This window comes from Fusarium tjaetaba, assembly GCF_013396195.1.
Source record: "Fusarium tjaetaba strain NRRL 66243 chromosome Unknown NRRL66243_c0000447, whole genome shotgun sequence".
NCBI lineage: Eukaryota > Fungi > Ascomycota > Sordariomycetes > Hypocreales > Nectriaceae > Fusarium > Fusarium tjaetaba.
The window spans coordinates 45,638-71,561 of NW_023501643.1; the positions used below are offsets into that span (position 1 = coordinate 45,638).

Sequence of the window (25,924 nt, forward strand, 5' to 3'; positions counted from 1 at the left end):
TGCTCTTGTTGAACCAAGAGGCTGGACAGGTCTATTATTGGTGTTCGAGTGAACTTTGTCGTCATGATAACAAGATCAAGTTCACATAAACCGAGTCGTGACGCAATCTATTTTGAGCGGCTGCTCGCTCCACTGCTCATTTGACGCCGAAACTCAGGCATCCTGTGAGACATCACGCCGTTTGAATAAAAGCACCACTATCCCACGCACATGCGCCATATCCTGGTGCGGTTTTGGCATAAGACCAACGAGGTTGTCTTGCTCCCCACGCCAGCCACGGCCAGAGGTCCACCATAGATGTGCCCAAAACGGCAATCCAGGTATCTCGGCTCACACCATTGCACTTCAACCCTGACTGCACCACATCATTCATCATGGGTCGCGGTTTTAATCTACCTGGGGGCATGTCTTGCCAGCCCACCCTTTCAAATAATAGCTGTCTACTACCCACCCACCGACAGCACTCACAGCCGGATCTTACTTGTCCCTGTCATCTTCATGAGCCGATGAGTAATTACTCGACGCTGACAGGCTGGAATACAGCTGCTTCCACACGCCCCCCTTGGACCAGGTGAACCACTTTGTACGACCGTCCACGCCTCAAGCTTGCCTTTGACGAATCATTGCGCCGCCGATTCTAATACGGCATGCGTCCGTTTGCTTTGCCGTCATTCCAATTCGCAGCTCCCGTGTTTTGGACCCCGGCTGGCGTGTACATCCTCCGAGACTTGGTTCCGCATGGTCGTGAAGCGATCCAAGCAGCCTGATGTTAGTCCACACAGTTTTAGCTAATAGCATGTTTGCCTGTAATTAATGCCCCAGGATGAGGCTTTTGGCGGACCAGTGCGTTCCCTAAAAGGGCCATATCTTCTACTCCGAGTGCACACCTTCAACGTCACCGGTATTGTCGCCGGCTCTGAATGTTACCGGCGCCGTATGCCCATCGAGACCACCCTCCTCATTATCACTATCCATTACACTTATTGCCCGGCTACGCCATAGTTCTGACTAACACACTCCCAGACCACCAAACCACCAGAGGTGTAATTGGAGCACTATGGACTTGACAGGACTGTCTATCCTTAATGCCCGGCCTTCCAGGCTGCCTGGACCAAAGCTCCTACACCAACTGGTGAAGGAGCCGGGCCAACACGTAGCCCTGGATTATATGGGTAACGGTCGGCAATCCACGTTGACCTACAGCGAGCTTCATGAAGCTGCAGCGTCCATTGCGACTCGCATAACAACAGCATCAGGCAATGTCACTGGACAGTTTGTTGTTCCTGTGCTCATCCACCAATCCCCTCTTCTATATATCTCACTCTTGGCCATCTTGAAGTCCGGAGGGGCTTTCTGTCCTCTCAATATCGATGCGCCGCCGGAACGCGTAAAATTCATTCTTGACGATGTCTCAGCAACAGTGGTTTTGACCACGAAAGAACTGGCATCTGAAATACCCTGCGATACCAGTGCAACTATAATCATCGTTGATGAGTATGAAGAATATCAAATCCCTTCTCGATCTCCAAGAGTCGAGCTCAAATATCGAGTGCCTCAGCCAGAAGATCTAGCCTATGTCATGTATACATCAGGATCAACAGGAACTCCCAAAGGCGTGGGAATTTCGCACGATGCTGCATCGCAAGCTCTTATTGCCCATGATAGACATATCCCACCATTCTCCCGCTTTCTGCAGTTTGCAGCACCGACATTTGATGTCTCGGTCTTTGAAATATTCTTCCCATTCTTTCGAGGTGCTACTCTCGTGAGTATTCGGCGGGCTGAGATGTTAGATGACCTTCCTGGCGTGCTTCGCGCTATGAGAGTGGATGCCTGTGAACTCACACCAACAGTCGCTGGAAGCCTGTTGCGCCGAAGAGAAAATGCGCCAGACCTCAAGTTGCTTTTGACAATTGGAGAAATGCTCAACGCCCCAGTAGTTGAGGAATTTGGAGGGGACAATGAGAGGCCGAGCATGCTCTGGGCAATGTATGGACCAACCGAAGCCACAATCCACTGGTAAGATTCTCAACTATTTCTTAGTAAACACCTAACTCTAACAAAATGTTAGTACTCTTCAAACTGCGTTCTCGTCTGATTCCTCGACGGGCAATATTGGCGTACCCCTCGATACAGTGTCGTGCTTCATTATCGAGATTCCAGAGTCAGATAGCCACGAATTTGAAATTAAAATTCTTCCGCAGGGAGAGGTTGGAGAGTTGGCTGTGGGTGGCTACCAGTTAGCTGCTGGCTACATCAACAGACCGGAGCAAACAAATTCAGTCTTCCTTGATTCACCGTTTGGGCGCATCTATCGTACGGGGGACAAAGCTCGCTTACTACCAAATGGAAAACTTGAATGCTTCGGTCGATTATCAGATGGCCAAGTGAAGCTGAGAGGACAACGTTTGGAGTTGGGGGAAGTAGAGCAGGCTGTCCTTCGAACCTCAGGATGTCACAGCGCCGTGGCAGCGATAGTACAATCTATCCTGATAGTGTTCTGTGCCGTCGACGAAGGAGTGACTGAGTTTTCTATTTTGAAGCATTGCAAAGATTGGCTGCCGCAGTATATGGTCCCTGGAGAAGTTGTCCTGATGTCAGAATTTCCAAGATTACCCAGTGGCAAGGTTGACCGGAAGAGGCTCAAAGCAGAGTACGAACAACGCAAAGCTGACATATCAGAGAGCATCTTGGACTCCGCGCCGGTTGACACAATGGAATCAGAGCTTCTGGCAGTTGTGTCTCAGAGTTTGAATTTCAAAGTCGATAAGTCGACGTCTCTCACCTTGATTGGGATGGATTCTCTCAAAGCAATCAAGTTAGCCTCTGCTCTTCGCACTTCTGGGTTTGGGATAGACTCAACTGCTATTCTCACAATGAAAACTGCGTCTGAAATTGTTTCTGCCATCCGAAGGCAGCCGCAATCCGATATAGACAACCCTCAACAAGCGTCAAAAGATCTTTCATTAGACTTTGAGGATATTGTACAACAAGACGCCAGCTTGGCTCGAATTCGTGGCTCAGTCGAGGACGTTATACCATGCACGCCTCTTCAAGCAGCAATGCTAGCCGAGACTGCACGGAACCCAACAACCTATTGCAACGAGCTTGAGCTTAGTATTCCGCTAGGTTATGGCATCAATCATATATCAGAGACTTTCAGGGAACTTTCACAGCAGAATGCAATTCTGCGTGCAGGGTTTGCAGCTGCAAAGGGCAACTTCGTTATGATTTTCCAGCCGGAACTCCGACCCGAACAGATCTGCGTTGTCGACCAGTTTCAAAAACGACTGTGCCTCTCCTCACCACAGGACTTTATATCTCCCTTGATACTCCAGATCCAGCGAAGTCCAGTAGAAGATAGCGTCCGTGTTCTTTTACAACTGCATCATTCTCTATATGATGGATGGTCTATGGATATTCTTCTTTCTGATTGGTCCAAACTACTCCTGCGACAACAAGTATCTCAGCGTCCTCCATTCCGGGAAGTTGTCAGATTTTATCATGATCTGCAAACAGGCGATGCCACCCGAGTATTCTGGACGGAACATCTCGCAGGATGGAAACGATCGCCATTGCCCAAGCTACGCAGTAAGGTGATGAGCTCAAACCGAAGCCTATCAATCAGGAGGCGATTATCCCTCTCTCGGAGTAGGGTTGATACAGAAATGCAGAAGCTTCGCTGCAGTCCTCAAGTGATATTCCAGGCCTCACTAGCTCTGCAGTGGTCAGGGATCACAGGAATGCGTGATATCACGATTGGCTCAGTAACTTCTGGGAGGACGATTCCTTTAGCAAGTATTGAGCAAGTAATTGGACCATGTATTGCCTCCCTCCCTGTTCGAGTGGATCTAGACAACATATCTGTATGTCTTGACCTGCTCAATAGCATCCACTCAAGTAACAGAGGAATTATGCAACATTGTACGCTTTCGTTGTCAGAGCTCAAGAAGCTGGCTTCATTACAGCCCGGCGAAAGCCTCTACGATGTGCTTTTTGTATACCAGGAATCTCTCGCCAGCTCGGAGCGGATACACAACGTTGTGAGAGAGACAAGTCATCTGGACCGACTAGAAACACCGATCGTGTTTGAGGTTGAGCCAAGAGAAGATGGATTCGAGCTTCAAGTTACATATCAAGAGGACTTCGTGTCCCCTGAAACAGCAGAACATATGGTGAACCAGCTTGAGTCATTGATTATCTCCATGCTGGAGAATCCTACCACCAAGGTCAAAGCGACACTGAAGGAGATCAGCTGTAGCCCGTCCATCAACAACATCCGGCCTACCATACCACAGAAAATCCCTGACTTAGCGCGACTTTTTGAAGAAGTTGTGCTTCAAACTCCGGACTCTGATGCTCTACTATTTGCTCACTCTTTGGACGGCGGATACCAGACGAAATGGACATTTCAAGAGCTCAACGCAGTGGCAAATCGCATTGCGAGATATCTCCATTGCAGCGGTGTCAGGGTTGGCGAAGTAGTGGCTATTGTGATGGAGAAGTCACCAACTTTGTACGCATCAATCCTGGGCATCATCAAGTGTGGTTGTGGATATCTTCCAATTCTTCCATCAACCCCTAGTGCTCGCATTAGCGAGATTCTACAGCAGGCCCAGACTGAGCATTGCGTTGTCGATAACGTGTCTTGTGACCAATACCCATCTCTGGCTGAGCTTTCTACGATAACTGTCGATACCAACTCGCTCCATGACATATCCACGGACAATCTGGTCGTTGAAGTTGATGGGACTCGACTAGCGTACGTGATTTACACGTCGGGAACGACAGGAACCCCAAAGGGTGTTGCAATTCAGCAACATAGTATGGCTGCAAACATCGAGCATCTCGTGGCACTGTATCCCAAGTGTCTCAATTCACAGGGCCGTCTTCTACAAGCATGCTCTCAAGCATTCGACGTGTCAGTATTCGAGATATTTTATACATGGTGCGCAGGGATGTGTCTGTGTTCAGGGACAAATGACACAATCTTGGAAGACATTGAGCGCTCAATACGCGAACTTGGTATCACCCACCTCAGCATGACACCAACAGTTGCCAATATCGTTAACCCTGCTAATGTCCCCGGCGTGGAGTTTCTTGTGACTGCCGGAGAACCCATGACACAGTCTGTCTATGAGAAATGGCAACGCCAGTTGTGGCAGGGGTACGGACCATCGGAAACCACAAATATCTGCACAGTGAAGAAAATGACAGCAGATGACCATATTGAGCACTTAGGGCACGTGTTTCCTAATACCTCTGTTGTGGTACTCTACCCAGAAAGTTCTGACGTAGTTCCCCTTAATTGGGTCGGCGAGTTCTGTTTTGGAGGTGCCCAGGTCGCTGAAGGTTACCTCAACATGCCAGAGCTCACATCTCAAAAGTTCATTCAACATCCCCAGTACGGAAGGCTTTACAGATCTGGAGATATGGGTCGCATGCTTCCTGACGGTTCCCTGCTGATACTTGGTCGTATCGATGATCAAGTAAAATTAAGAGGCCAGCGAATCGAAGTTGGTGAGATCAACAGCACGGTGACCTTGAGTGGTCTGGCATCCTCAGCTGCTACAATATTGGTGCAGCGCGGAGAGACTTCCCCCCAGCAACTATCTCTCTTCTTCATTCCGAATCATGACCCTTCTAGCTTTGATGTGTTGGAAATCAACAGCGAAACCCATCAGTCCCTGCTCGCACACCTCAAATCGCGATTGCCAAGCTACATGGTCCCCACTTACCTCATACCAATCTCATCAATACCCATGACTTCGAGTGGAAAGATAGATAAGCGCCGACTTCGTGACTGCTTTAACAGCTTGGGTATGGACTACCTCGAAGAAGCCTCTAGAATGTCCTTAGACACTCAAGACGAGGGTGATTGGAGCCAGTCAGAATTGAAAGTTGCAGATACCCTTCTCAAGTCTGTGGATGTATCCAGGAATGACTTCGGTAGATGGACACCCTTTGCTCTTCTCGGCATAGACTCTATATCTGCTATTGACTTAGCACGCAATCTCAGCTCAAAACTTGGTTCTCGAGTTGCTGTGTCTGAGATCCTTCGCAACCAAACTGTTGCGCAGTTGGCGAGATATCTGGATGGAAAGACATCACAAAAAAAGGAAGCCCCAGTCGATAGTCTTGAAGACTTTTTCGCCGCCACCTTCGTTGACTCAATGAAAAAAGAGTTTGCCAAAGAGGCAAAGACCATAAGGGAGATCTTGCCATGTACTCCTTTACAGGAGGCGATGCTTTCCCGCGGCCAAAGGGGTTACTATAACAAGGTCCTCCTACGCCTGACAACTACATCTGGAGCCATGAGGTCATACTGGAAAACCATGTCGTATAGGCATGATATTCTTCGGACCTGCTTTGCGGCGACAACAGATTCCCGACGTGCCATTGCTCAGATCGTCCTCGAGAGCTGGGAAATACCGTGGAAGACGTTCGTTGTGAGTGAATTGTCTTTCGATGGGGCGATTGAGCAACATCTCAAGTCTCTCCCTGATCCAGTAGATTCAAGGACACCACCGATATCTCTAGCGCTACTGAGGTACCATGGATCCGAGTTTCTGTCATTCATCTGCCATCACGCTCTTTACGATGGTGTGGCAATGGAACGACTTCTCAAGGAGGTGGAAGCATTGGCCGCTGGCGAGGAACTACCACCGACAGTCCCCTATAGTCAGTTTCTGAAACTGTCCACTCGCTTGCCCGATGATGCAGAACAGTTTTGGCAACGGCACTTTGAGAACTACAAACCATCTGTAGTCTTTCCCCAGACAACTACGAGTGATGTTGACCAGAGCACCTGCACCACATCTATGGATATCCCTCTCAGCGATTTGCAGTTGCGTATTCGAGATCTCGGGTCAACCCTACTTTCGGTTTGCCAAGCCAGCTGGGCCACTGTCCTTGCAGCCGCATACAGACGTACAGACGTGTGTTTTGGAAATGTTGTCAGCGGCCGTACTCTTGACATCGAAGGTCTCGAAAGACTCGTTGCACCCTGTTTTAATACCATCCCTGTGCGCGTCGACTTTCCAGAAGCATCAAGTAATCTTGATCTGCTTAAGCACCTTCAAAAGATGAATACAGAGCTTATTGCCTACCAATTTACTCCTCTGAGGCTTATCCAGCGTAGCATCAATCGCACTGGGAAGCATATATTTGATACGCTTCTACTGCTGCAAAAGCCATTACAAGACATCGACAAGAACGTCTGGACACTTGAAGGAGATTCTGGAGATATAGATATCCCCTTGGTGTGCGAAATCGTCCCTTGCCCTGGGTTGAACTCACTGGTTGTCAATATTCACAGGGACATGAGTATTGTCACTGAGGAAGTTGCCACGGCTATGGCTGATGTTTTCAAACTTACATTGCGAGCCATTCTGACGGCTCCCCATGCAAGTGTATTGAACAAGAAGGATCTTCCCGACACCCTCAGGTCAATAATAGACCAACTCGTACCTCGAACTGAGAAAGACAATACAGCGGTGATACTTTCGAACGAAAAGGAAGAATGGAGTGAGCTTGAGTTACAAGTTAGACATGTCCTGGCCACCCTTTCAGGGGTGGGCGGTCAGCATATACAACGCCGCACAACCATTTTCCAGTTGGGCCTCGACAGCATCAACGCTGTGCAGGTGGCTTCGGTTCTACGTCAGCGCGGTTTCGTTGTATCGGCCTCTGATGTGATTGAATGCCCAAGTTGCTCTAAGATAGCCGCAAAGCTACTGGAAAATTCATCGAGAGCAGATGCTGGGTATGCATTGAAGTACGATCTTGACAGATTTTCACGACAAGTCCTCGCAGAGGTTGTTTATCAACTACCCAAATCAGTCAAAGTCGAGGCAGTCCTACCATGCACGCCTGTCCAGTCTGCCATGCTGGCATCCTTCATTCAGTCTGGAGGTGACAACTACCTCAACGCAGTGAGGTATGAAGTGACGGAAGATGTCCAGGTAGCGAACCTCGAAAGGGCTTGGCAGCAGCTTCAACAACGACATCCTATGCTGAGAACTGGCTTTGTGCCCGTGCAACATGCAGAATCCTCTTTTGCTATGGTGAGGTATGAAGCAGGATCAATAGAGACGACTATGAACCGTCTGCACTTGGTTGAAGACGAAGAGGCCGACCTCATCCAGATGAAGACTGATGCCAGCAAATCGATGCATTCTTCGCTGCACCACCCACCTTGGAGTGTGATTCTGGCTCAAACATCCCGAACCAAGACCATGAGCCTCATCATTCACCATGCTCTCTACGACGCTCCCGCACTCCACTTGATGCTTGATGAACTTTCACAACTAGTCAAGGGCAATCAACTAGCCCGACCTGCGACTATCGAGCCTGCAGTATCAGCTATTCTCGGAATGGCACTGAATGACAAATCTACAGAGAAGGAATTCTGGGAGACCAAAGCTAGCGAGATTGTTGTTAACAAGTTTCCAATAATGACACCCTTACGAGTTGAAGAACGACAAGTGCTAGTTGACTCAACATATAGTTTTCTGTCATACACAAAACTCAGGGAAGCGACTCAAGCCTCAAATATCACAATCCAGGCGGCCATCCAAGCCGCTTGGACACGAGTACTGGCATCTTATTTGGGAGAGGACTCGGTTGTCTTTGGTGTCGCGCTGTCTGGAAGAACCATTGACGAGACCAAGGATATCGCGTTCCCATGCCTCAACACAGTGCCTGTTGTGGCAAGAAACGTTCCGTCTAATGCCGACCTGATCAGCTACATGATGAGCTATAACCAGCACCTTCACAAATACCAATTCTCGCCGCTCAGTCAAGTGCAGAAATGGCTAGGTCACCCCGCAGGCCCCATATTCGACACTCTAATTGCGTACCAGAAAATGCCAGATCAGAACACTTCGGTTGTACCGTGGAAACTGGTCAACGAAGAAGCCAAAGTCGAGTATCCAGTCTCATTGGAGATTGAACCCACGGGCGATGATCAAATTCGCTTAAGCATAACGTACTACAGCGACATTCTTCCCCGTGAACAAGCGCAGCTGTTGATGAAGCAGTTCGACGCTTCACTAACCCACATCGCCTGTAATGCTGCTGGTTTTGAGGACGAAGTGATGAGAAATTCTTTATCCCTGTATTCGATACTTCCTGCATCAGCCCCAGTAATGGACACCCCCGTTCAGCTCTTACACCAATTTGTTGAGAATGGAGCAGTTTCTCATCCGGAAAAAATTGCTCTCGAGTTTGTATCAGAGTTCGAGGGAGATGCATGTGTCAAGCAACAATGGAACTATCGTCAACTTGACTGCCTCGGTAACAAAATTGCCAAAATGCTTCAAAATACGGTCTCCCCTGGCGGCATTGTTGCGGTACACTTTGATAAATGCCCCGAGGCATATTTCTCAATCCTGGGCATTCTAAAAGCTGGGTGCTCGTTTGTCGCACTGGATCCGTCTGCACCAAGAGCGAGAAAGGAGTTCATTATCGGAGATTCCAAAGCACCTTGCTTGCTAACAAGGTGCTCTAAGGATCTTGATTTCGAAGCAAAAACCACGGTCATGGAGATAGAAACTCAGGCTTTGAACGACGTGACCGAGGAGCATGTCGTTTTACACCCCAACATATCTCCATCAGATACTTGTTATTGCCTCTATACATCTGGGACAACAGGAACGCCAAAGGGCTGTGAGATCACTCACGAGAACGCTGTCCAGGCAATGATGGCGTTCCAGGAACTTTTTAAAGGTCACTGGGACGAGGACTCACGTTGGCTTCAATTCGCTGCTCTCCACTTTGATGTTTCCGTCCTCGAGCAGTATTGGAGCTGGTCCGTGGGAATGGCCGTCGTTGCTGCACCCAAAGACCTCATACTCGATGACTTGACAGCAGCCATCAATAGGCTGCGCATCACACACATTGACCTAACTCCAAGTCTTGCGCGACTCACACATCCTGATGAAGTTCCCAGTCTCTGCCGTGGTGTGTTCATTACAGGCGGCGAACAGCTTAAACAGGAGATTCTTGATGTTTGGGGACCGCAAGCTGTCATTTACAACGCATACGGCCCTACTGAGGCCACTATCGGTGTCACTATGTTTCAGCGTGTGCCCAAAAATGGCCGCCCTAGCAACATCGGAAAGCAGTTCCCCAATGTTGGTTCATTTGTGTTCAAACAAAACACCAATACGCCAGTCTTCCGCGGTGGCGTTGGAGAGCTTTGCGTGTCAGGGAAACTGGTGGGCAAGGGTTATCTCAACAGACCCGAACTTACAACAGAGCGCTTCCCTACACTTGAAGAATTCAACGAGAGAGTATACAGGACCGGCGATCTCGTCCGCGTGCTCCATGATGGGTGCTTTGACTTTCTCGGTCGGGCTGACGACCAAGTTAAGCTTCGCGGCCAGCGACTTGAAATTGCCGAGATCAATCATATCATCCGTACCGATGTTGTCGATATTCACGACGCCGCAACTATTGTGGCTCGCCATGGAAGTAGTGGCAAGGACGTTCTGGTAACATTCATCGTTGACCAGAAGTCTCAAAAAGGTCCCCTTGAGATCCTGATGGATCAGGAGGGCCTGGCTGCGCAAGCAAAAGAAGCCTGCCGTGCCAAACTTCCAGGGTACATGGTACCAACATATATCCTGTCACTTCCATACATACCCCTTTCCTCAAACAACAAGGCAGAAATCAAGGACCTGAAAAGACTTTTCAGCGAACTTGCACCAGAGAAGCTCTTGGAGCTTTCTCATGCCACAACAGCACCTGTTTCACAGGGGGCCCGGAAGATAATTGGCCGATTGCTTGAGAGTATCGCGCAGTTCAGCAACATGAGCAAAAATGACCTATCGGCATCGACAAGCATCTTTGACGTTGGCGTGGACTCAATCACAGCCCTCAGACTTTCCTCCCTACTCAAATCCCGTGGCCTCAAAGCAGTATCTCCTGCTTTGTTGCTTAAAAACCCCATCATCGGCGACCTTGCCAACTCCTTGGCCAAGAACACCTCAAATCGACAAGAGAAACTTGTGCGAGAGGTCAAGCAGTCCATCCAAGCATATGGCCATCGACACCGTGGCATGGTATGCCGCCTCCTTAATATCGAGCCAGCTGATGTCGAATATGTTGCCCCATGCTCACCATTACAAGAAGGCATCATATCTCGGTCATTGACCAACAACGAGCCCGGCGCTTACTTCAATACTTTTGAGTTGAAGCTCCATGAGTCTACTTCCTTAAGCAAGTTGAAAAAGGCATGGGACGATTTGGTACTAACAGAGAGCATTCTGAGAACTGTCTTTGTACCCACCCAGAATGGTTTCTTGCAAGCTGCCGTGCGAAAATCTACCTTGGACTGGGAAACACACATTGCACAATCGGATGATTCGATTCCTGCATATCTTGCAGAGCAGAAGAAGTATTGGATCCAGCGGAACGAGTCCTCTATCACACAGCCTTTGCTATTCATCTATGTTGAGACACCGACATCTAGACTACTTACGATTCATATTTTCCATGCACTTTATGATGGTAACAGTTTTGATCTCATGATGAAGCGGGTTGCGGCGAAATATTCAGGTGTTGACGCACCTGACGCACCTTCCTTTCTTCAAGCTCTTAGTTATGGTCCTTTGGCAAAGCATGATAACTGCAGAGGTTTCTGGGAGAAACAGCTAGAAGGCTGGACTTCTGTTTCAATCCAGGCGCATGGAGATGGCGAACCTGATGCTGTAGCCGTCGCTGAGCGGGAAATGTCGACCGCAAGTCTTGAGGCGATTCGTTCTTCTCAGAATGTCACGCTTCAGGCTGTTATCATGGCGTTATGGACCTCTGCTCTGCAGAAGTTCACCCAGCAGCAGCCTACCGTTGGTATCGTTGTATCTGGGCGAACCATCGACCTCCCTGGAATCGAGAACACCATCGGCCCTCTCTTCAACACCGTACCTTTCTATTGTCGAGCGATTCATCACGAAAGCTGGCAGTCCCTTCTCCGGCGATGTCATGATTTCAATGCATCGGTTCTCGATTTCCAACATGTCCCTTTGAAGGACATCCAGAAGTGGTGCTCTAAGGGCAAAGCTTTGTTTGATAGCCTCTTCACCTTCCAGATCGAGGAGGCCACCGTCGCCAATGAGAGCAGCCTCATTTTTGATATTGGGGATAGTCCAGCAACGCCTGACTACCCTCTTGCGCTTGAAGCCGTCCACGGTCGTTCGGGCAATCTTCGACTGACTCTTGTCGCACAAGGACATCTGGCGTCCTCACAAGTGCTGAATAGGATACTTGACGACATTGAGCGCTTTGCAAGCCTGGCTGCAAGCTCACCAGAGAGCGAGGTGCCCATCCCAGGCATCGAGCAAAACTGCAACCCTGACACCAACAATGAACGCATCCAAACGCACGAATCGAGCAATTTTGAATGGAGCCAAGAAGCTCAAATTGTTCGGAACGAAGTAGCTTTCTTGGCCGATATCGCCCCCTCTGAACTCCATGAAAATGTACCGATCTTAGAACTCGGTCTCGACAGCATTGATGTGATCAAGCTTTCTACCACACTGAAGAAGAAAGGAATGCACCTATCCCCTTCACATATCATGCGCCACAAGACGATTGCCAATATACTGGCTGAGTCGAGTGATCTTTCTCTCAAAGCGTCAACTTCTGCGGATGATGCTTCGCTGCTGCAGGTCAAGGCTAGGTTACGCGAATATCTTGAAGGGGTCGGTGCGGACCTGGGCCGCGTCGAATCTGTTCTTCCACCCACCCATCTTCAGGAGTCAATGGTGGCTGGGATGGTCCAGTCTGATTTTGAATCCTACTTCAATCACGATATTCTTCAAGTGTCCGATCATGTTGACACTACCAGACTGATCGACGCTTGGAAGGAATTGATTCAGCGTACACCTATCCTACGGACAGGGTTTGTACAAGTCGCCCAGCAGAACCTGGATATGACATATTGCCAGGTCATTGCAGAATCTTGTGACGACGGCATTGAAGTTACGACAGTTCAAAACTTGGATGAGTTACGTCAACTCACCGTAGCAGCAACTGCAAAAGCCAGAAAAGGAGCAGGAGCAAGGTATCTGGTTCAGTTGAGATTGGCGAATATGGGCTCTCATCGATACATGGTCCTTTCCATGGCACACGCTCTTTACGATGGATGGTCCCTGAGTTTGCTCTTCCAGGATCTCCAGGCACTGTTAGAAGGAAGGCTGATTACCCGTTCTCCAGTAGAACCATTCCTTATAAAAGTACTGGGGTCCACGAACCAGGAGGCGAAGGACTTTTGGACACAGTATCTGGAAGATGCTTCGCCATCGATCATTCCTTCGAGTGAAACGTGGCCCAGCCCAACTGAGAGCACCCTGCAAAGATTGGAGTCCGCTTCCAAGATTGGCCTCCCCGAAATCGAAACCGCCTGTAAAAGGCTTTCTGTAAGCTTGCAGGCACTCTGCCAAGCTTGTTGGGCCATCACACTAGCACGTCAAATCAAGAAGCTCGACGTCCTCTTTGGCACAGTCTTGTCGGGTCGGGATTTTGATGGGGCAGACAATCTCGTGTTCCCAACAATGAATACAATTGCCCTGCGATGTATCCTGCACGGTTCAGTGTCCGAGTTTCTACGGTATCTTGAGGAGAACATGATCGATATCAGAGACTCCCAGCAATATCCACTGCGAAAAGCCCAATCAGCAACGAAGCTTAATGGACAAGATTTGTTCAACACCTTGTTCATCCTTCAAAAGTCTCCGGTAGCTCAATCATCAGACCGACCCTTGTTCACATCCATTGAAGCGTCTTCGGCCACCGAGTATCCCCTTTGCGTGGAAGCTGAAGCCACGTCTGATACTCTCTTATGGCGACTTGCTCTTCAGCCCCAGTATGTCTGGGACGGAGGACCGGAAACTATTTTGGAGACTTTAGATGCTGTCATGGGTTTCCTGATACAGCCTGGCTCCCAGGAGATCCTATCTTTCGAGGAGCATGGCGTGTCCATCTGCGGTATGGCTCCTGTCATACTGGGCGATGGAAGCAGTTCCGTGCCAGTTGATCCTACAGATCTACCGTCAGAAGAGGATCGGGAGTTGTCCCAAAATGAAGCGGAAATCCGAAACATTCTTCACCAGGTCTCGGGTGTTCCCCTTGCCTCAATCAGGATATCCGATAACCTTTACCACCTTGGCCTCGATTCAATTAGTGCCATCAAAGTGTCATCCCTCCTACGAAAGATTGGAACAAACCTCCGCCCTCAAGATCTTGTAAAATCCTCAAATATTGCAGAAATGGCTCAACGAGTCGCGCGAGCCCAAGCTATACCGTCAGAGACTCTGGGATTGACCGAAGAATGGGTCCCACCAGACGATATCAATCTTGAAGTTCTACTTCACGCCCATGGAATAGGAAAAGAAGATGCTGAAGTACTTCCTGCATTGCCAATGCAAGTCTACATGCTCGGTGCATGGCAAAGAGCAAAGGGCTCCGTATTCTTTCCTGAGTTCCCATGTCAAATTAAGACCTCAGTTGATTTAAACGGCATCCAGGCTGCCTGGGATAAACTTGTGTCTGAAGTACCTCTCTTACGCACATTTTTCATTCCAACCCAATCTCCAACTATCCCGGTTTTGCAGGTTGTGCTCAAATCTCACAAGCTTTCCTTGACTCTGGACCCCCCTAAAGAGCAGTCAACTCGGGCTGCCCAGCCACTTGTTAGCGCGCACATCACGCTCCAGGAAGACTGCATCTGGTCACTCAGACTTCAGATCCACCACGCTCTGTACGATGGAGTCAGCCTTCCAGCCCTATTGCGACGATTATCTCAACTACTAAATGGCTCTATTGCCGTCGAGAACAATGGGCTTACTCAGTGGAAGAATTTTGCAGTCCGTCAGGCTAGTGAAGCAGCCCATAAAGATAGACGAGCTTTCTGGAAAGCTTACTTACACGGCACCTCTTCCACTCCGATTGCTGCTGAATCGCAAGCAGACGTAAAGAACCGGATTTCTTACTTAAACGAATCAGCGATACCAGATGCCAGTCAGATACAAGCCATTTCTACCCAGTCTGGCGTCTCACTCCAGTCTTGGTTCCTTGCAGCTTATGCCAAAACCCTCGCCACGCGAAACAACACACCAGACAACGGGTCAGTGGTGTTTGGCCTGTATCTCGCCAACCGAGCTGCTGCCAGCGATAGGCTCCCTCAGGTCTATCCGACTCTGAACCTTGTTCCTTTGAGGGTTGACTCACCCATAGAACTCCCTTTGTCTTCTGTTGCAAAGAATATTCAGAGAGACATTCACCAGATTACATCTGATGGACGATCAGACGTCGGTCTCTGGGAGATTTATCAATGGACTGGTGTACAAGTAGAATCATTTGTCAACTTCCTGAGCCTCTCCGACGATACAGGCTCAGTAGAGAACTCGGTCACAGTTTTGCCACAAGAAATAACTGACAACTCATACCGTCATCACGTACCAGCTCTATTTGAGGCGGCTCGTCAGGAAAGCTTTTCGGTGACTGGCATTCCGGTAAGTTACTGGTCTTCAAGTTCAAAATGGCTACTGACCCTACTGTCACAGCTGGCTGTTGATGTTGAGGCTTCCGTTGATAAGGGACGTCTTGCCATTGGTGTTTTCGGCTCACAGCAGCAGATCTCTCGAGAAGAAGCTGTACTTGTGGTTTCCAGTATCGCGGACACTTTGAGGCATGCCGCCCGAATGATCATGGCGGCGAAAAGAAAGGAAACCCATCGTATTTAGACTGGCTTTTCGGGATCGAGAGCTGCACATCATGTTTTGAGCACAAGAGATGTATTTCTTCGTTTATGTAAATAAAATAACAAAAGTTTCTGTCTAGTTTCAATTCTTATGTAAACGCCTGACTCCTTCATGATACATCTAATCAATCTCCTGTACACCGTTGGACCACATATCAATATGAAACATCACAGAGAGTCCAAAAAGGGCAATAGGAGTGTGATGTCCAACTAACTAGGAGACGAAAGACAGAGTCCCGGCTAGCAAGTTTATGCTTCTTTCAAACCGAGTACCCCAGCATTGAGCGATCTGGAAAGAGGATGATATTGGCTAAGCGCACGACCTCAGCCTCAGCGCGAGAAATCGATGATGTGCTTGTGAGACTCTTGGCATCTCCGTCTCCCTCCATCTCAACATCCTCATCGGCCTTAGACTTGGACTTTTCCGAGGGTGGTGATCCGGAGCGAGTGCCTGCAACTTCCCATGGCGCAAGACCCATAGCCTGTAATGAAGAGGGGCCTCCGACTTCGGCAATTTCCTTTTCACCAGGCCGTGTTTCGGCGTCTTCTTCGACAATCCCTCTTCCTGTGGAATCAAAGTCCGGGCCGGGATGGCCCCTTTGGAATGCCTTCCTTTGACGCGCAAGATAGAGAGCATTTGTTTGTGTGAGCGGGGCTGCCGGAATGTACACGAGCATGCTGACTTCACTCTTGCTTCCACTAGGTGTTTTCAGACCATAGTTGTTACTGGAGAGGTAGTATGGAAGGTCAGGGTGCCAGAATATGTAGTCTCCAGGCTGCAGAGTTGGCAAAGTAATCATGCTATTTCGTAGATGCAAATGGGGGTGCCATGTTTCGGTAATTCTTTGTGCGTGTCCCGGGACGGCTCCGTGAATGATGGAATCAGGCTCAGTTTGCAGCTTCCAATTCTCGGGAGCAAGATATGCCTCCCATTCAGGCCCAGTGCGATTCTCTGGTGGAGGATTCTTGGTTGTAAAAAAGGGTCGGAGGAGGTAGTAAGCTGTTGCAAGCTTGGGAGAAGGCAAGAGGCGAACCATGCCAGGTTCGACAGTGGAAAGTGCCAAAATGCCCTGAAACATGCGGAAGATAGTGCAGGCACCGTAGCCATTGTAAAGATCAGTCGTCACAGAAGTGCGACTGGTACATTTCCAAGGATCGTAGTCTTCCCATTGACCATGAAAGATATGGTTATAGGTGCCGGCGCGTTGATAGCCGTCGGGCTCCCAGCGCTCCAGGGACCCGTTGTCAACTTGTGCTGTGATACCCGCAGATGATTGTAATGCCTGGATCCAATCGTCGGCGGATTGTGGCGGCTCGAGCGGCGGCACATTTAGACTGTTGGACTGGTTCTCTCCATTCCCGTGTACGCGTATGCGATCGACATATGTGATAGGGAGTCTTGTGACAAGCTGATCATCTGGATTGGTCTCCCATAGGCTCATCATAAATCGTTGGGCGCTGAGGACATTGGGGTGCGCTCTCGAGCGGACTTGAGCTGGTGTCCAAAAGAAGTCGAAACAGGCTGGATCATGCTGCTGGAGTGCCTTGATGTGGCGTTTGCTATCGAGGTAGTCGACCGTTTCACGGACTGCAGTATCTGTGTCTGCTCTTGGTACGACCTTGCGGACGACGCCGACACCGTAGCGCCTTAGATCATGTCCAAAGCGCGCAGTCTGAACAGAGTCATCTAGGTCGCCAAACTCAATTGAGGGAATGAGGTGAGCCCCAAGGTCCTCTATGTGACTGACCTCTTTGCGAAGTGCAGTAATGAGGCGGGCCCAACTAGCTTCGAGCTCAGCTTCATGACCACTGATGAGGTTGCGCTTGATGCGGGCGAAGCGGGAGGGCAGAGCAATTGGCTCTGGGCCCCAAAAGGAAATTACGGGAGCATCTTTGTCCATAGAAGAGGCGGTGCTAAGGGTCGGTGTCGTTCCATTTGTTTTGGGCTTTTGTGACAGAGAGGAGAGGCCGTTGGGTTTTAGCGAGGGGAGAGCTGTTGTCGTCGTGGTTGACTGGCTACCCGCCATTGTACCGGCGATGTTAGCAGCTAGTGCCGCAGTAAGCTTTGCCTCGTAGGATAATCTTGCACTCTCTGTAGCAGCAGCATTCACAAGCGACGCTGCGATTGGTGCTGAAAGAGAAGAGCGATGGCGAGACTTGGTGACGCGACCGGTTTGTATGAAGTTGAGGTTATTGGGACTGTTGTTGGAAGCAGCAGCTGTAGCAGCAACAGCAGTATTGGTAGCGTTGTAAGGGGATGCGCCTGATAGTGAGCCTGAGCTGGAGCTTGTGCTGGAGGGGTTTGAACGACCAAGGCGGGAGCGGGAAAGAGCAGCTCTGACCTGTTGACCTGCCACATCAGCGCCTTTTCTAGGCGGCAACTGCACCCCTTCTGGCCCTCCTCCTCCTCCTCCTCCTCCTCCCTCCCATACCTCCCGCTCTCCTCTTCCATCTCCTCCTCCACCTTCCGCCGCTATAACTGTTTCGACCCTTGTTACCGGTCCCATGGTTGCAGCATCCCACTTCTCTTGGGCCTCCCTAAGGCTTTTCTGTTGTTTCGCCTCACGTGCGCCTTTGTGATCTACATCGTGGAACTGGCCATCTTCTTCTGAGATGTGACCATCGTATGGCTTTCCATATGCGACTCTTCCAAGTCCGTGTGTGAGACTGTCCCCGACAGCTACAGCCGCCACTGCTGCTGCTGCTCCTATTGCAGAGGCTAGTCCTTGAGCGTTGTCCAATATGGGCGTGGTGACCTCTTCTTCACACGTTGTTGGTGGTAAGTCGATTGTTGGCGTAGCCATTTTCCTAACCTCGAATCGCGTTTTGAAGTTGGGGATTTCGGGGTGCAGCCGCTGACAGCCGATTGAAGGCTCTTGGGATCGGTTATTTATCGCGTCTGCTTGTTAATGCTTTAAAAACACAATAAAAACACTGCTGCAACCTGAATATCTCAGCCATAGGGACACAGCAATCCGTCAAATGGTTTCATGCATCAAATTGCAAAGATTCGAGAACAGAGCGAAATCAACAAATGCATCTGCTGCTATTCAGCTTGCACTGCTTCTTCTATAAACCTCACTCAAAACGAAGGTATGGCCCCTACCGATCGAGACCTCTTTAGCAGGCGGCTGGCCGGACCGGGGCTCTGCTAAGGCCATCTCACCTGTCGTTCCGGAAGATACTCTCTAATATCCCCATGGAGGAGTAGAGGGTCCTCGACCGAGGGACCCTGCACAACGGCGCAACGGCCGACGTGGATGGATCTCACAGACACGTTTCGGCCCTGTCATCCGTCGAACCACCCACTCCACGCTCAACGCTCCGTCCCGAAACCCCGGACATACCCCACACTTTTCCTTTTGGAGCAGCTGATGGATGCACGGCTTCACGGGCCATAACCCGTCTAAATGGATACCAGTGCATCCGCTGAGAAAAGTCAGGTAACAAAGTGAGTTGTGGGAATGGTTATCTACTAGTCACCCGAGACCCAACAAGACCCAATATGCATAATAATAACGCGCAATGCTATATCGATTCTGTGGCATCTTGCCACTGCTTATTATCACCTTATCTCAGCCACCCAGAACGCACCCAAGATTGAATGTCCTGCATCGCGCTTCGGATGCCCCGATTGGTTCTGGAACATCGGCGCATATTGAACTTTCGTTTCATCATGGAGAAATATCGAGCATTCCGTGCCTTGCAAGACACATTAAACTGAGCGATCCGGGTGGTTTAGTGGTGGAAAGTCGCCGGCCCGCTGTGCCTGTTTTACTGATCCGTCGCGGCAAAATATGAATTGGTCAAGAAGCTGGGCCAAGGGCCTCATCGGGGAAATACTACCCGACACCGGCACAAGCGATTGAAAGAACAACGGCAAATCGGGCCACAAGCCCCCGAGAGTCTTATTTGGTAAACGAACTTCAAATTTTCCTAACTACCCAAGGTATGTCATACTCGCTGCGATAATGCAATCATACGCTAATCATTTAATCATACAGATGTCCAAAAACAGTGATCTCCCCCCGTTAACCCCCACGAGCAGATATTTGGAAAATTGCCCGAATGATGCTTACAGTCGGGAGTGCTTGGGCTTCCAGCCCTCCTCTTGAGCAATAAGCTCAGCTGCACGCTCACCAACAGCAAGCACAGTCACCATAGGGTTGATTGTTGGCATCTCGGGGAAGATACCAGCATCAACAATGCGGAGCTTGCTGATTCCACGAACCTTGAGCTCGGGGTCAACAACCGCCATCTCATCGCGCTCAACGTCACCCATCTTAGTGGTACCGGCAGGGTGGTACACTGTGTGAGCAACTCGGCGAGCATATTCGCTGATCTCCTCATCCGTTTGGATCTTGGGACCAGGGGCAACTTCTCCTTTGAGCCAGTCCTTGAAGGGGCTCTGCTGCGCAATCTTTCGGGCAGCCTTGATGCCATAGACCAGGGTGGCAGCGTCGTAACCCTCAGGGTCTGTGAAGTAACGGAAATCGAGAGCAGGCTTGACAGTAGGGTCGGCTGAGGTCAAGTAGATGCGGCCACGTGAGCGAGGACGGGGAATGTTGGGTGTCATGCAGAAGGCATAACCGTCCTTGATGATAGGATACCCTAGACGCTCTGTGTTGAGGTGGAAGGGAATCTGGTAGCAGTGCATCATGACATCAGCAGCATCGCCATCGTTACCAGCAGCGTTCTTGGGCTCTCGTCGCAGGAAAATACCAGCATCGGAATCCATGGTGGTCTGATTAGCAGGAACGGGCTTGTTGAGCTCCCACATAATAATGGTCTCGGGGTGGTCCAGGAGGTTCTCGCCGACACCTGGAATGTCCTTGACAACAGGAATCTTCAGGTCTTCAAGCTGGCCCTTGGGTCCAATACCAGAGTGAAGGAGAAGCCTGGGGGTATCGACAGCACCAGCAGACAAGATGATCTCCTTGCGGGCGTTCAGAGTATGCTTCTCGCCTGACTTGAGAGTGACATTGATGCCAGTGGCAACGTCATTTTCGACGATGACCTTTGAGACATGGGCCTCAGTGAGGACGGTCAAGTTGGGTCGTCGCTCATCGCCACGAAGGATAGGGTGGATGTAGGCGACGGAAGCACTGCTGCGGTGGCCGGTGTCAGGGTTGTAAGAGACAGAGAAGAAACCAGCACCCTGTGTCAACTGTCCCTTCTCGGAAATCTCGTGATTGAAGTCGTGGATGATGGGAATGCCCATGGCCTCGGAGCAGGCCTTGACCCAGTCCTTGGTGAGCTGGTTACGGTGACGGGGGTGAACAGGGTTCAGCTGGTTGCGCAAGTTGTCAACGTTGCGCATAACGGTCTCGAAGTCCCAGCCCTTGCAGCCTTTGGCGACCCAACGATCCATGTCGTGGCGGAAAGGACGGAAAGAGATGAGAGTGTTGTGAGAGGAGCATCCACCGAGGACCTTTGCGCGTGAGTGTCGGATGTGGCTGTTGCCATTGGGCTGCTCAGTTGTGGGATAATCGTAGTCGAGATCACCACCAAGGAGAGACAGCCACTCGCGGAGGTTCAGGACATTGTTAAGACCGAAGTCTGAAGGGCCAGCCTCAATCATAAGAACCTTGCGCTCAGGAAGGTAAGAGGATAGGCGGGAAGCCAGAACACATCCAGCCGTGCCACCACCTACGATGATATAGTCGTAGGCGGAGCTGGCAGAAGCGGGAAGATACTCAGTAGTCATGTTGGAGGATTTGAGCGAGGGTAAAGTTGAACAAAAGATTCAATTGGGGGATGGGTGAAGATCTTGCACGTGTCTCAGTCGTTCTGGCTCCAGGGGTATCAATGAATGGTGTTGAGGGAGAAGTGAGGAAGGAAAGCGACTTGAAGTCTAGGAGAGTGAGAGCTCTTGTACTCAAGCATCGAGACAGTCAAGATCTTTTGAAATGGACGGACATCAGCTCAAAGTGGGTCCTGGACCATAGAAGGGTCCTTTGGAAGCATCGTACAGTGCGGATGAATTCTCGCTACTGGCCTCCAGCCTCGACTCGATGTAGCGTTCTGACTGCTCCAAGTACCCTTTCATGGTCAGTAGAGAGTTGTGATTGGTCAGAGCTGCCAACATCCAGCAAGGCTGGTGGGTGTACCAAGACTCTAAGACTGGCGGCGGCGGCGGCAAAAGCTAACCAGGGAGAGAACTGGTTGAAGCATCGAGCAAGCCACGAACCTAGCAAGAGCGGGGCCTTGGCCGGGGTTTGAACGGCAAAAAGCCCTTCACCGACTCCGGGAATCCTTTTTTCGGTGTTACCGAAGGTTTGAATATCTCAAGCCAGTGTGTTCCGAGCTTGCATGACGTTGGCAGCTTCGTTATCAGTCAGTTGGTCGATATCTTTGTAGATAATGGAAGTGGCAGGCGAGTAGCTGAAAGTTAGACTAGGACTCACCATGTGAAAAGGCTCGATCCTTGGGATGTCCGTGATGTCCCTGCTTCACTCCTTATCACGCCAATTGCTAAAGCATGCAAAGACATGTGCCATTGCTTGGTTTGCCCTGGCCGCTGCAACCGCACGAAGAACGTTGGTTGACGCGGCGACTGTTTGATACCTGTTCGGTGCTTAACGGTGGTTGTGGGGCCGTCTGACGGCGAAAAGATGGAGTTGAAGGAACTCCGCTGGCCGGATCCGGTTCCACGAAGCCTCCGAAGGAAATACAGATTGTACTCAAGATTGATTCCTGATTGGGCAATACGGTGAATGGATCTCTATATGGTGATTAAGAAACAGAATAACTATTCCCCAAGTCAACTCCATGTTGGAATTTACAGTCGGCCTATGGACTGCCAGACGAAGGCCACTGATATGATATCGCGAACTGGCTGGACCGGTTAACCGGCCATGTCGCTGTTTGATTACGAGGCTTGAAACACGGTAACACGGTGCAGGTTCGCCGCTCTCCGTAGAGGATGTGTCGAGTGCTGAGTTGATGTGTGTGATTATAGGATTCCTGATGTACAGGAAATACCTGTTCGGGATTCGCGTGCTGTGCTATCTCGCTTCATCCAGACCACATTGGATAATCTGCAGGGACAGTGTCTTGCACCACTGGAACTTCTCCATATTGCCATGTGCCGTGGAGGATGCCAAGTTTGAAATGTTGCTTAGCATACTGATCAGGTAAAGCGTGGTTGGGGTACCTGGCCGTCAGATCGATAATCTCCAAGATCGATTTTTTGGGGTGTGGTAATTGGATAGTACGTCCCCGCCGAATTGGACAATCCCTTCTTTTTTTGCTTTTCTTGATTCCAATTTTTTTCAACGCTGGACTTTTCTGCCGTCGAAACCCGCTCGAATTACTAGCAGAACAATCGTGTGTACGTACATAGCTGGGCTGGTAAGTGAATTAGCTCGCCTTGGATGACAGTTCCATCTACTTATCCATTGTTATGAAGTAATATTCAATCGTCTCGCTTTCTTCACAGTTCAACGGTTCAGAGCCTCGGACTAGATGCAGAGCTCTAGGGGTGTCAAGTGGATGGACAGCTCAAAGCTCAACAATGACGTTGGCGTGTCCACTCTTGTGCTTCCCCTCGGCCAGCCACTCAAGCTTGGCGTTCTTTCGGCATCGTCAAGACTGGGATTCTGTAGCTGGGCTGAGGACTGGGCGCGATGCAAGGCTGCCAACGGAGTAAGCACATAATGAGAAAAGAGGACTTTTCTGCCGTACTTGCACCAGAAATTGTCTGCAGCATTTTTGTCGAAGTGAGGCGGGCGGGGCTGGTGGGCCGAGTCTTCCAAGCCTTCCGAGCCGTTCTGTTATTCATCAGCCCGCAGAGCACCGTAGGTACGTACGTACAATGCCAGATTCACGCATCCATTGGTTGGACAACTTATCGATTTGCAAATGGACTCCCTTCTTCCTCAGGTTCATCTCTCGTTAGGTGAAAGTGGTCTGATAATATGCGGCTTTATTCTGATAGTGCAGAGACGCTATCCGTACTCTCCGCATCAATACAACCCTGCGGCGTTCAAGACACACTCTCACAATGAATGGCCGTCGACCTGTTCTCACAACAGTCATGACTACCCGTATCTCTTCACATCTGCTCGAGTCATGATAGGTGTAATCCTTCCCCAGGTCTGCTGATCTCACCACGTCACAGACTAGGTAGCTAGGCTTCACAGCCGAAAATCGCTATCAGTTCCGTTCGAGACTTGTCTCTGAATGACCATAGCTTGGTAAATTGAGTTCTTGCTCGTGTTGCTTGCCATTGAATGTTGGCTGCATGGTTGATACTTCGGCTGGGCTCTCACTGGTTGGTCAATTTCACTGTGACGGCACAGTATAGCTTGGCCCCACGTCATTGTATCTTGCTAGAAGAGGAAGGTACCCGGCATCAGTCAATTGTGGGGCAATCGCCGTCCCGTCTTAACGGTACTTCATAGGTAGCTCATAGCAATGGAACTGATCCTCACAAGCTTTACATTTAAGGTAGGATACCTTACTTACAGCCAGCTCCCCACATGTAACCAACAGAACATCTTCTCTCAGACCACTCTGAATACCTACCTACCTACTATCTATCTGCCTTTCGTGTTGCACTTTGCTTTGTTCAACCTCCCTCTACATACCCTGTCGCCTGCTTCTTCTTCTCCGCTCATAACAACCAAGTTACAATGACTTTCTCATCTGAGATTCACACTTTCCACTCGGGTCGCCCACAGCCCGAGTCCTCCTCAAAGACCAACAGCTTTGTTTCCGTCGATCCAAGCACTGCAAAGCCGCTTGCTACCATCTACACTACCACCCCAGAACAGCTCAACTCTACCGTTGCGGCAGCCAAGGCCGCCTTTCCAACATGGTCACAAACCCCAGCACCTCGCCGAGCTGCCATTCTTCTAAAGGCAGCCGCTATACTTCGCGAGCGCAATGACGAACTCGCGCTGACCGAGACCCTTGATACTGGCAAGCCTTGGTCGGAAACATCAACCGTTGACGTTGCAACTGGAGCTGACGTTCTTGAGTATTACGCACATATCGCTGCTGGCAGCTTCCCTGGTCAAAATACTCGTCTTCGTCCTGACGCTTTCGTTCTTACTACTCATGAGCCCTTGGGCGTTTGTGCTGGCATTGGTGCATGGAACTATCCCATCCAGATTGCTCTGTGGAAGTCAGCTCCATGTTTGGCTGCTGGCAATTGTATGGTGTACAAGCCAAGTGAAGTCACCCCTCTACATGCCCAGACACTGGCTCAGATCTATATTGAGGCTGGTGTCCCTCCTGGTGTCTTCAATGTTGTCTATGGTGACGGTATCGCCGTTGGAGCCCCTCTTGTCGCACACAGCGATATCGCCAAGGTCAGCTTCACTGGTCAAGTTAGCACAGGCAGTAAAGTTGCCAGCCAAGCTGTCAAAGACATGAAGGGTGTCACCATGGAACTGGGTGGTAAGAGTCCGCTTGTTATTCTTCCTGACGCCGACGTCGAGGAAGCAGCCGACACTGCCATGGTAGCCAACTTCTTTTCCACCGGACAGGTGTGTACCAATGGCACCCGCGTCTTTGTCCCCGACACTTTGTTGAGCCAGGTTGAGCAAGCTATTGTGCAGCGATGTCGCGAGGGAATCCGCATGGGTTTGCCTCAGAACGGTGATACCAACTTCGGACCCATGGTCAGCGCCGCGCAGCAAGAGAAGGTCAAGATGTACATCCAACACGGACGTACAGTTGATAAGGCGAAGGTTCTTTTCGACGGCTCGGAGGAGCCTAGCATGACGCAACCAACTTCTGACGGTTTCTGGGTTCACCCTGCCGTGTTCACAAATTGCACTGACAATATGCGCGTTGTCAAGGAAGAGATCTTCGGCCCCGTCATGTGCATCATGCCATATAGCACCCAAGGACGCCCTCGACAAGAATGGGTGTCAGAGCTTATTGCCCGGGCTAACGATACCCCCATGGGTCTTGCTGCCGGTGTTGTATCATCTGATATGGGACTGGCACATGAAGTTGTGCAAAAGCTTGACGCTGGAATTACTTGGATCAACACATGGGGTGAGTCGCCAGCCGAGATGCCTGTGGGCGGCTGGAAAATGAGCGGCATAGGATTGGAAAATGGTCATGAGGGCATAGCTGCCTATATGAGGACAAAGAGCACGCTGGTACAACTTGGTAAGGGTGCTTGCAAGGGTGTATTTTCAAAGC

At 50.1% G+C, this 25,924-nt stretch overlaps 4 protein-coding genes across 4 annotated transcripts; 2 read left to right on the plus strand and 2 right to left on the minus strand.

Moving 5' to 3' along the window:
• Window positions 1-738: 738 nt before the first annotated feature.
• Window positions 739-15,746, plus strand: FTJAE_13617 (non-ribosomal peptide synthetase; the record flags this gene model as incomplete). Its single annotated transcript, XM_037346779.1, has 6 exons — window positions 739-768; window positions 823-934; window positions 1,071-2,019; window positions 2,072-3,591; window positions 3,943-15,515; window positions 15,567-15,746. 6 exons carry the CDS (start codon window positions 739-741, stop codon window positions 15,744-15,746), a joined length of 14,364 nt encoding a protein of 4,787 aa, XP_037199365.1.
• Window positions 15,747-16,023: 277 nt separating this feature from the next.
• On the minus strand, window positions 16,024-18,567 carry FTJAE_13618 (uncharacterized protein; the record flags this gene model as incomplete). The annotated part of the gene is made up of 1 exon (XM_037346780.1): window positions 16,024-18,567. The coding sequence occupies one exon, from the start codon at window positions 18,565-18,567 to the stop codon at window positions 16,024-16,026; it is 2,544 nt and encodes an 847-aa protein (XP_037199366.1).
• A 1,271-nt stretch (window positions 18,568-19,838) lies between these two features.
• On the minus strand, window positions 19,839-21,470 carry FTJAE_13619 (choline dehydrogenase; the record flags this gene model as incomplete). Its single annotated transcript, XM_037346781.1, has 1 exon — window positions 19,839-21,470. The coding sequence occupies one exon, from the start codon at window positions 21,468-21,470 to the stop codon at window positions 19,839-19,841; it is 1,632 nt and encodes a 543-aa protein (XP_037199367.1).
• Window positions 21,471-24,399: 2,929 nt separating this feature from the next.
• FTJAE_13620 (betaine-aldehyde dehydrogenase) lies at window positions 24,400-25,924 on the plus strand (the record flags this gene model as incomplete). Its single annotated transcript, XM_037346783.1, has 1 exon — window positions 24,400-25,924. A coding segment is annotated over one exon (1,525 nt), but the record flags the coding sequence as incomplete, so codon positions are not given.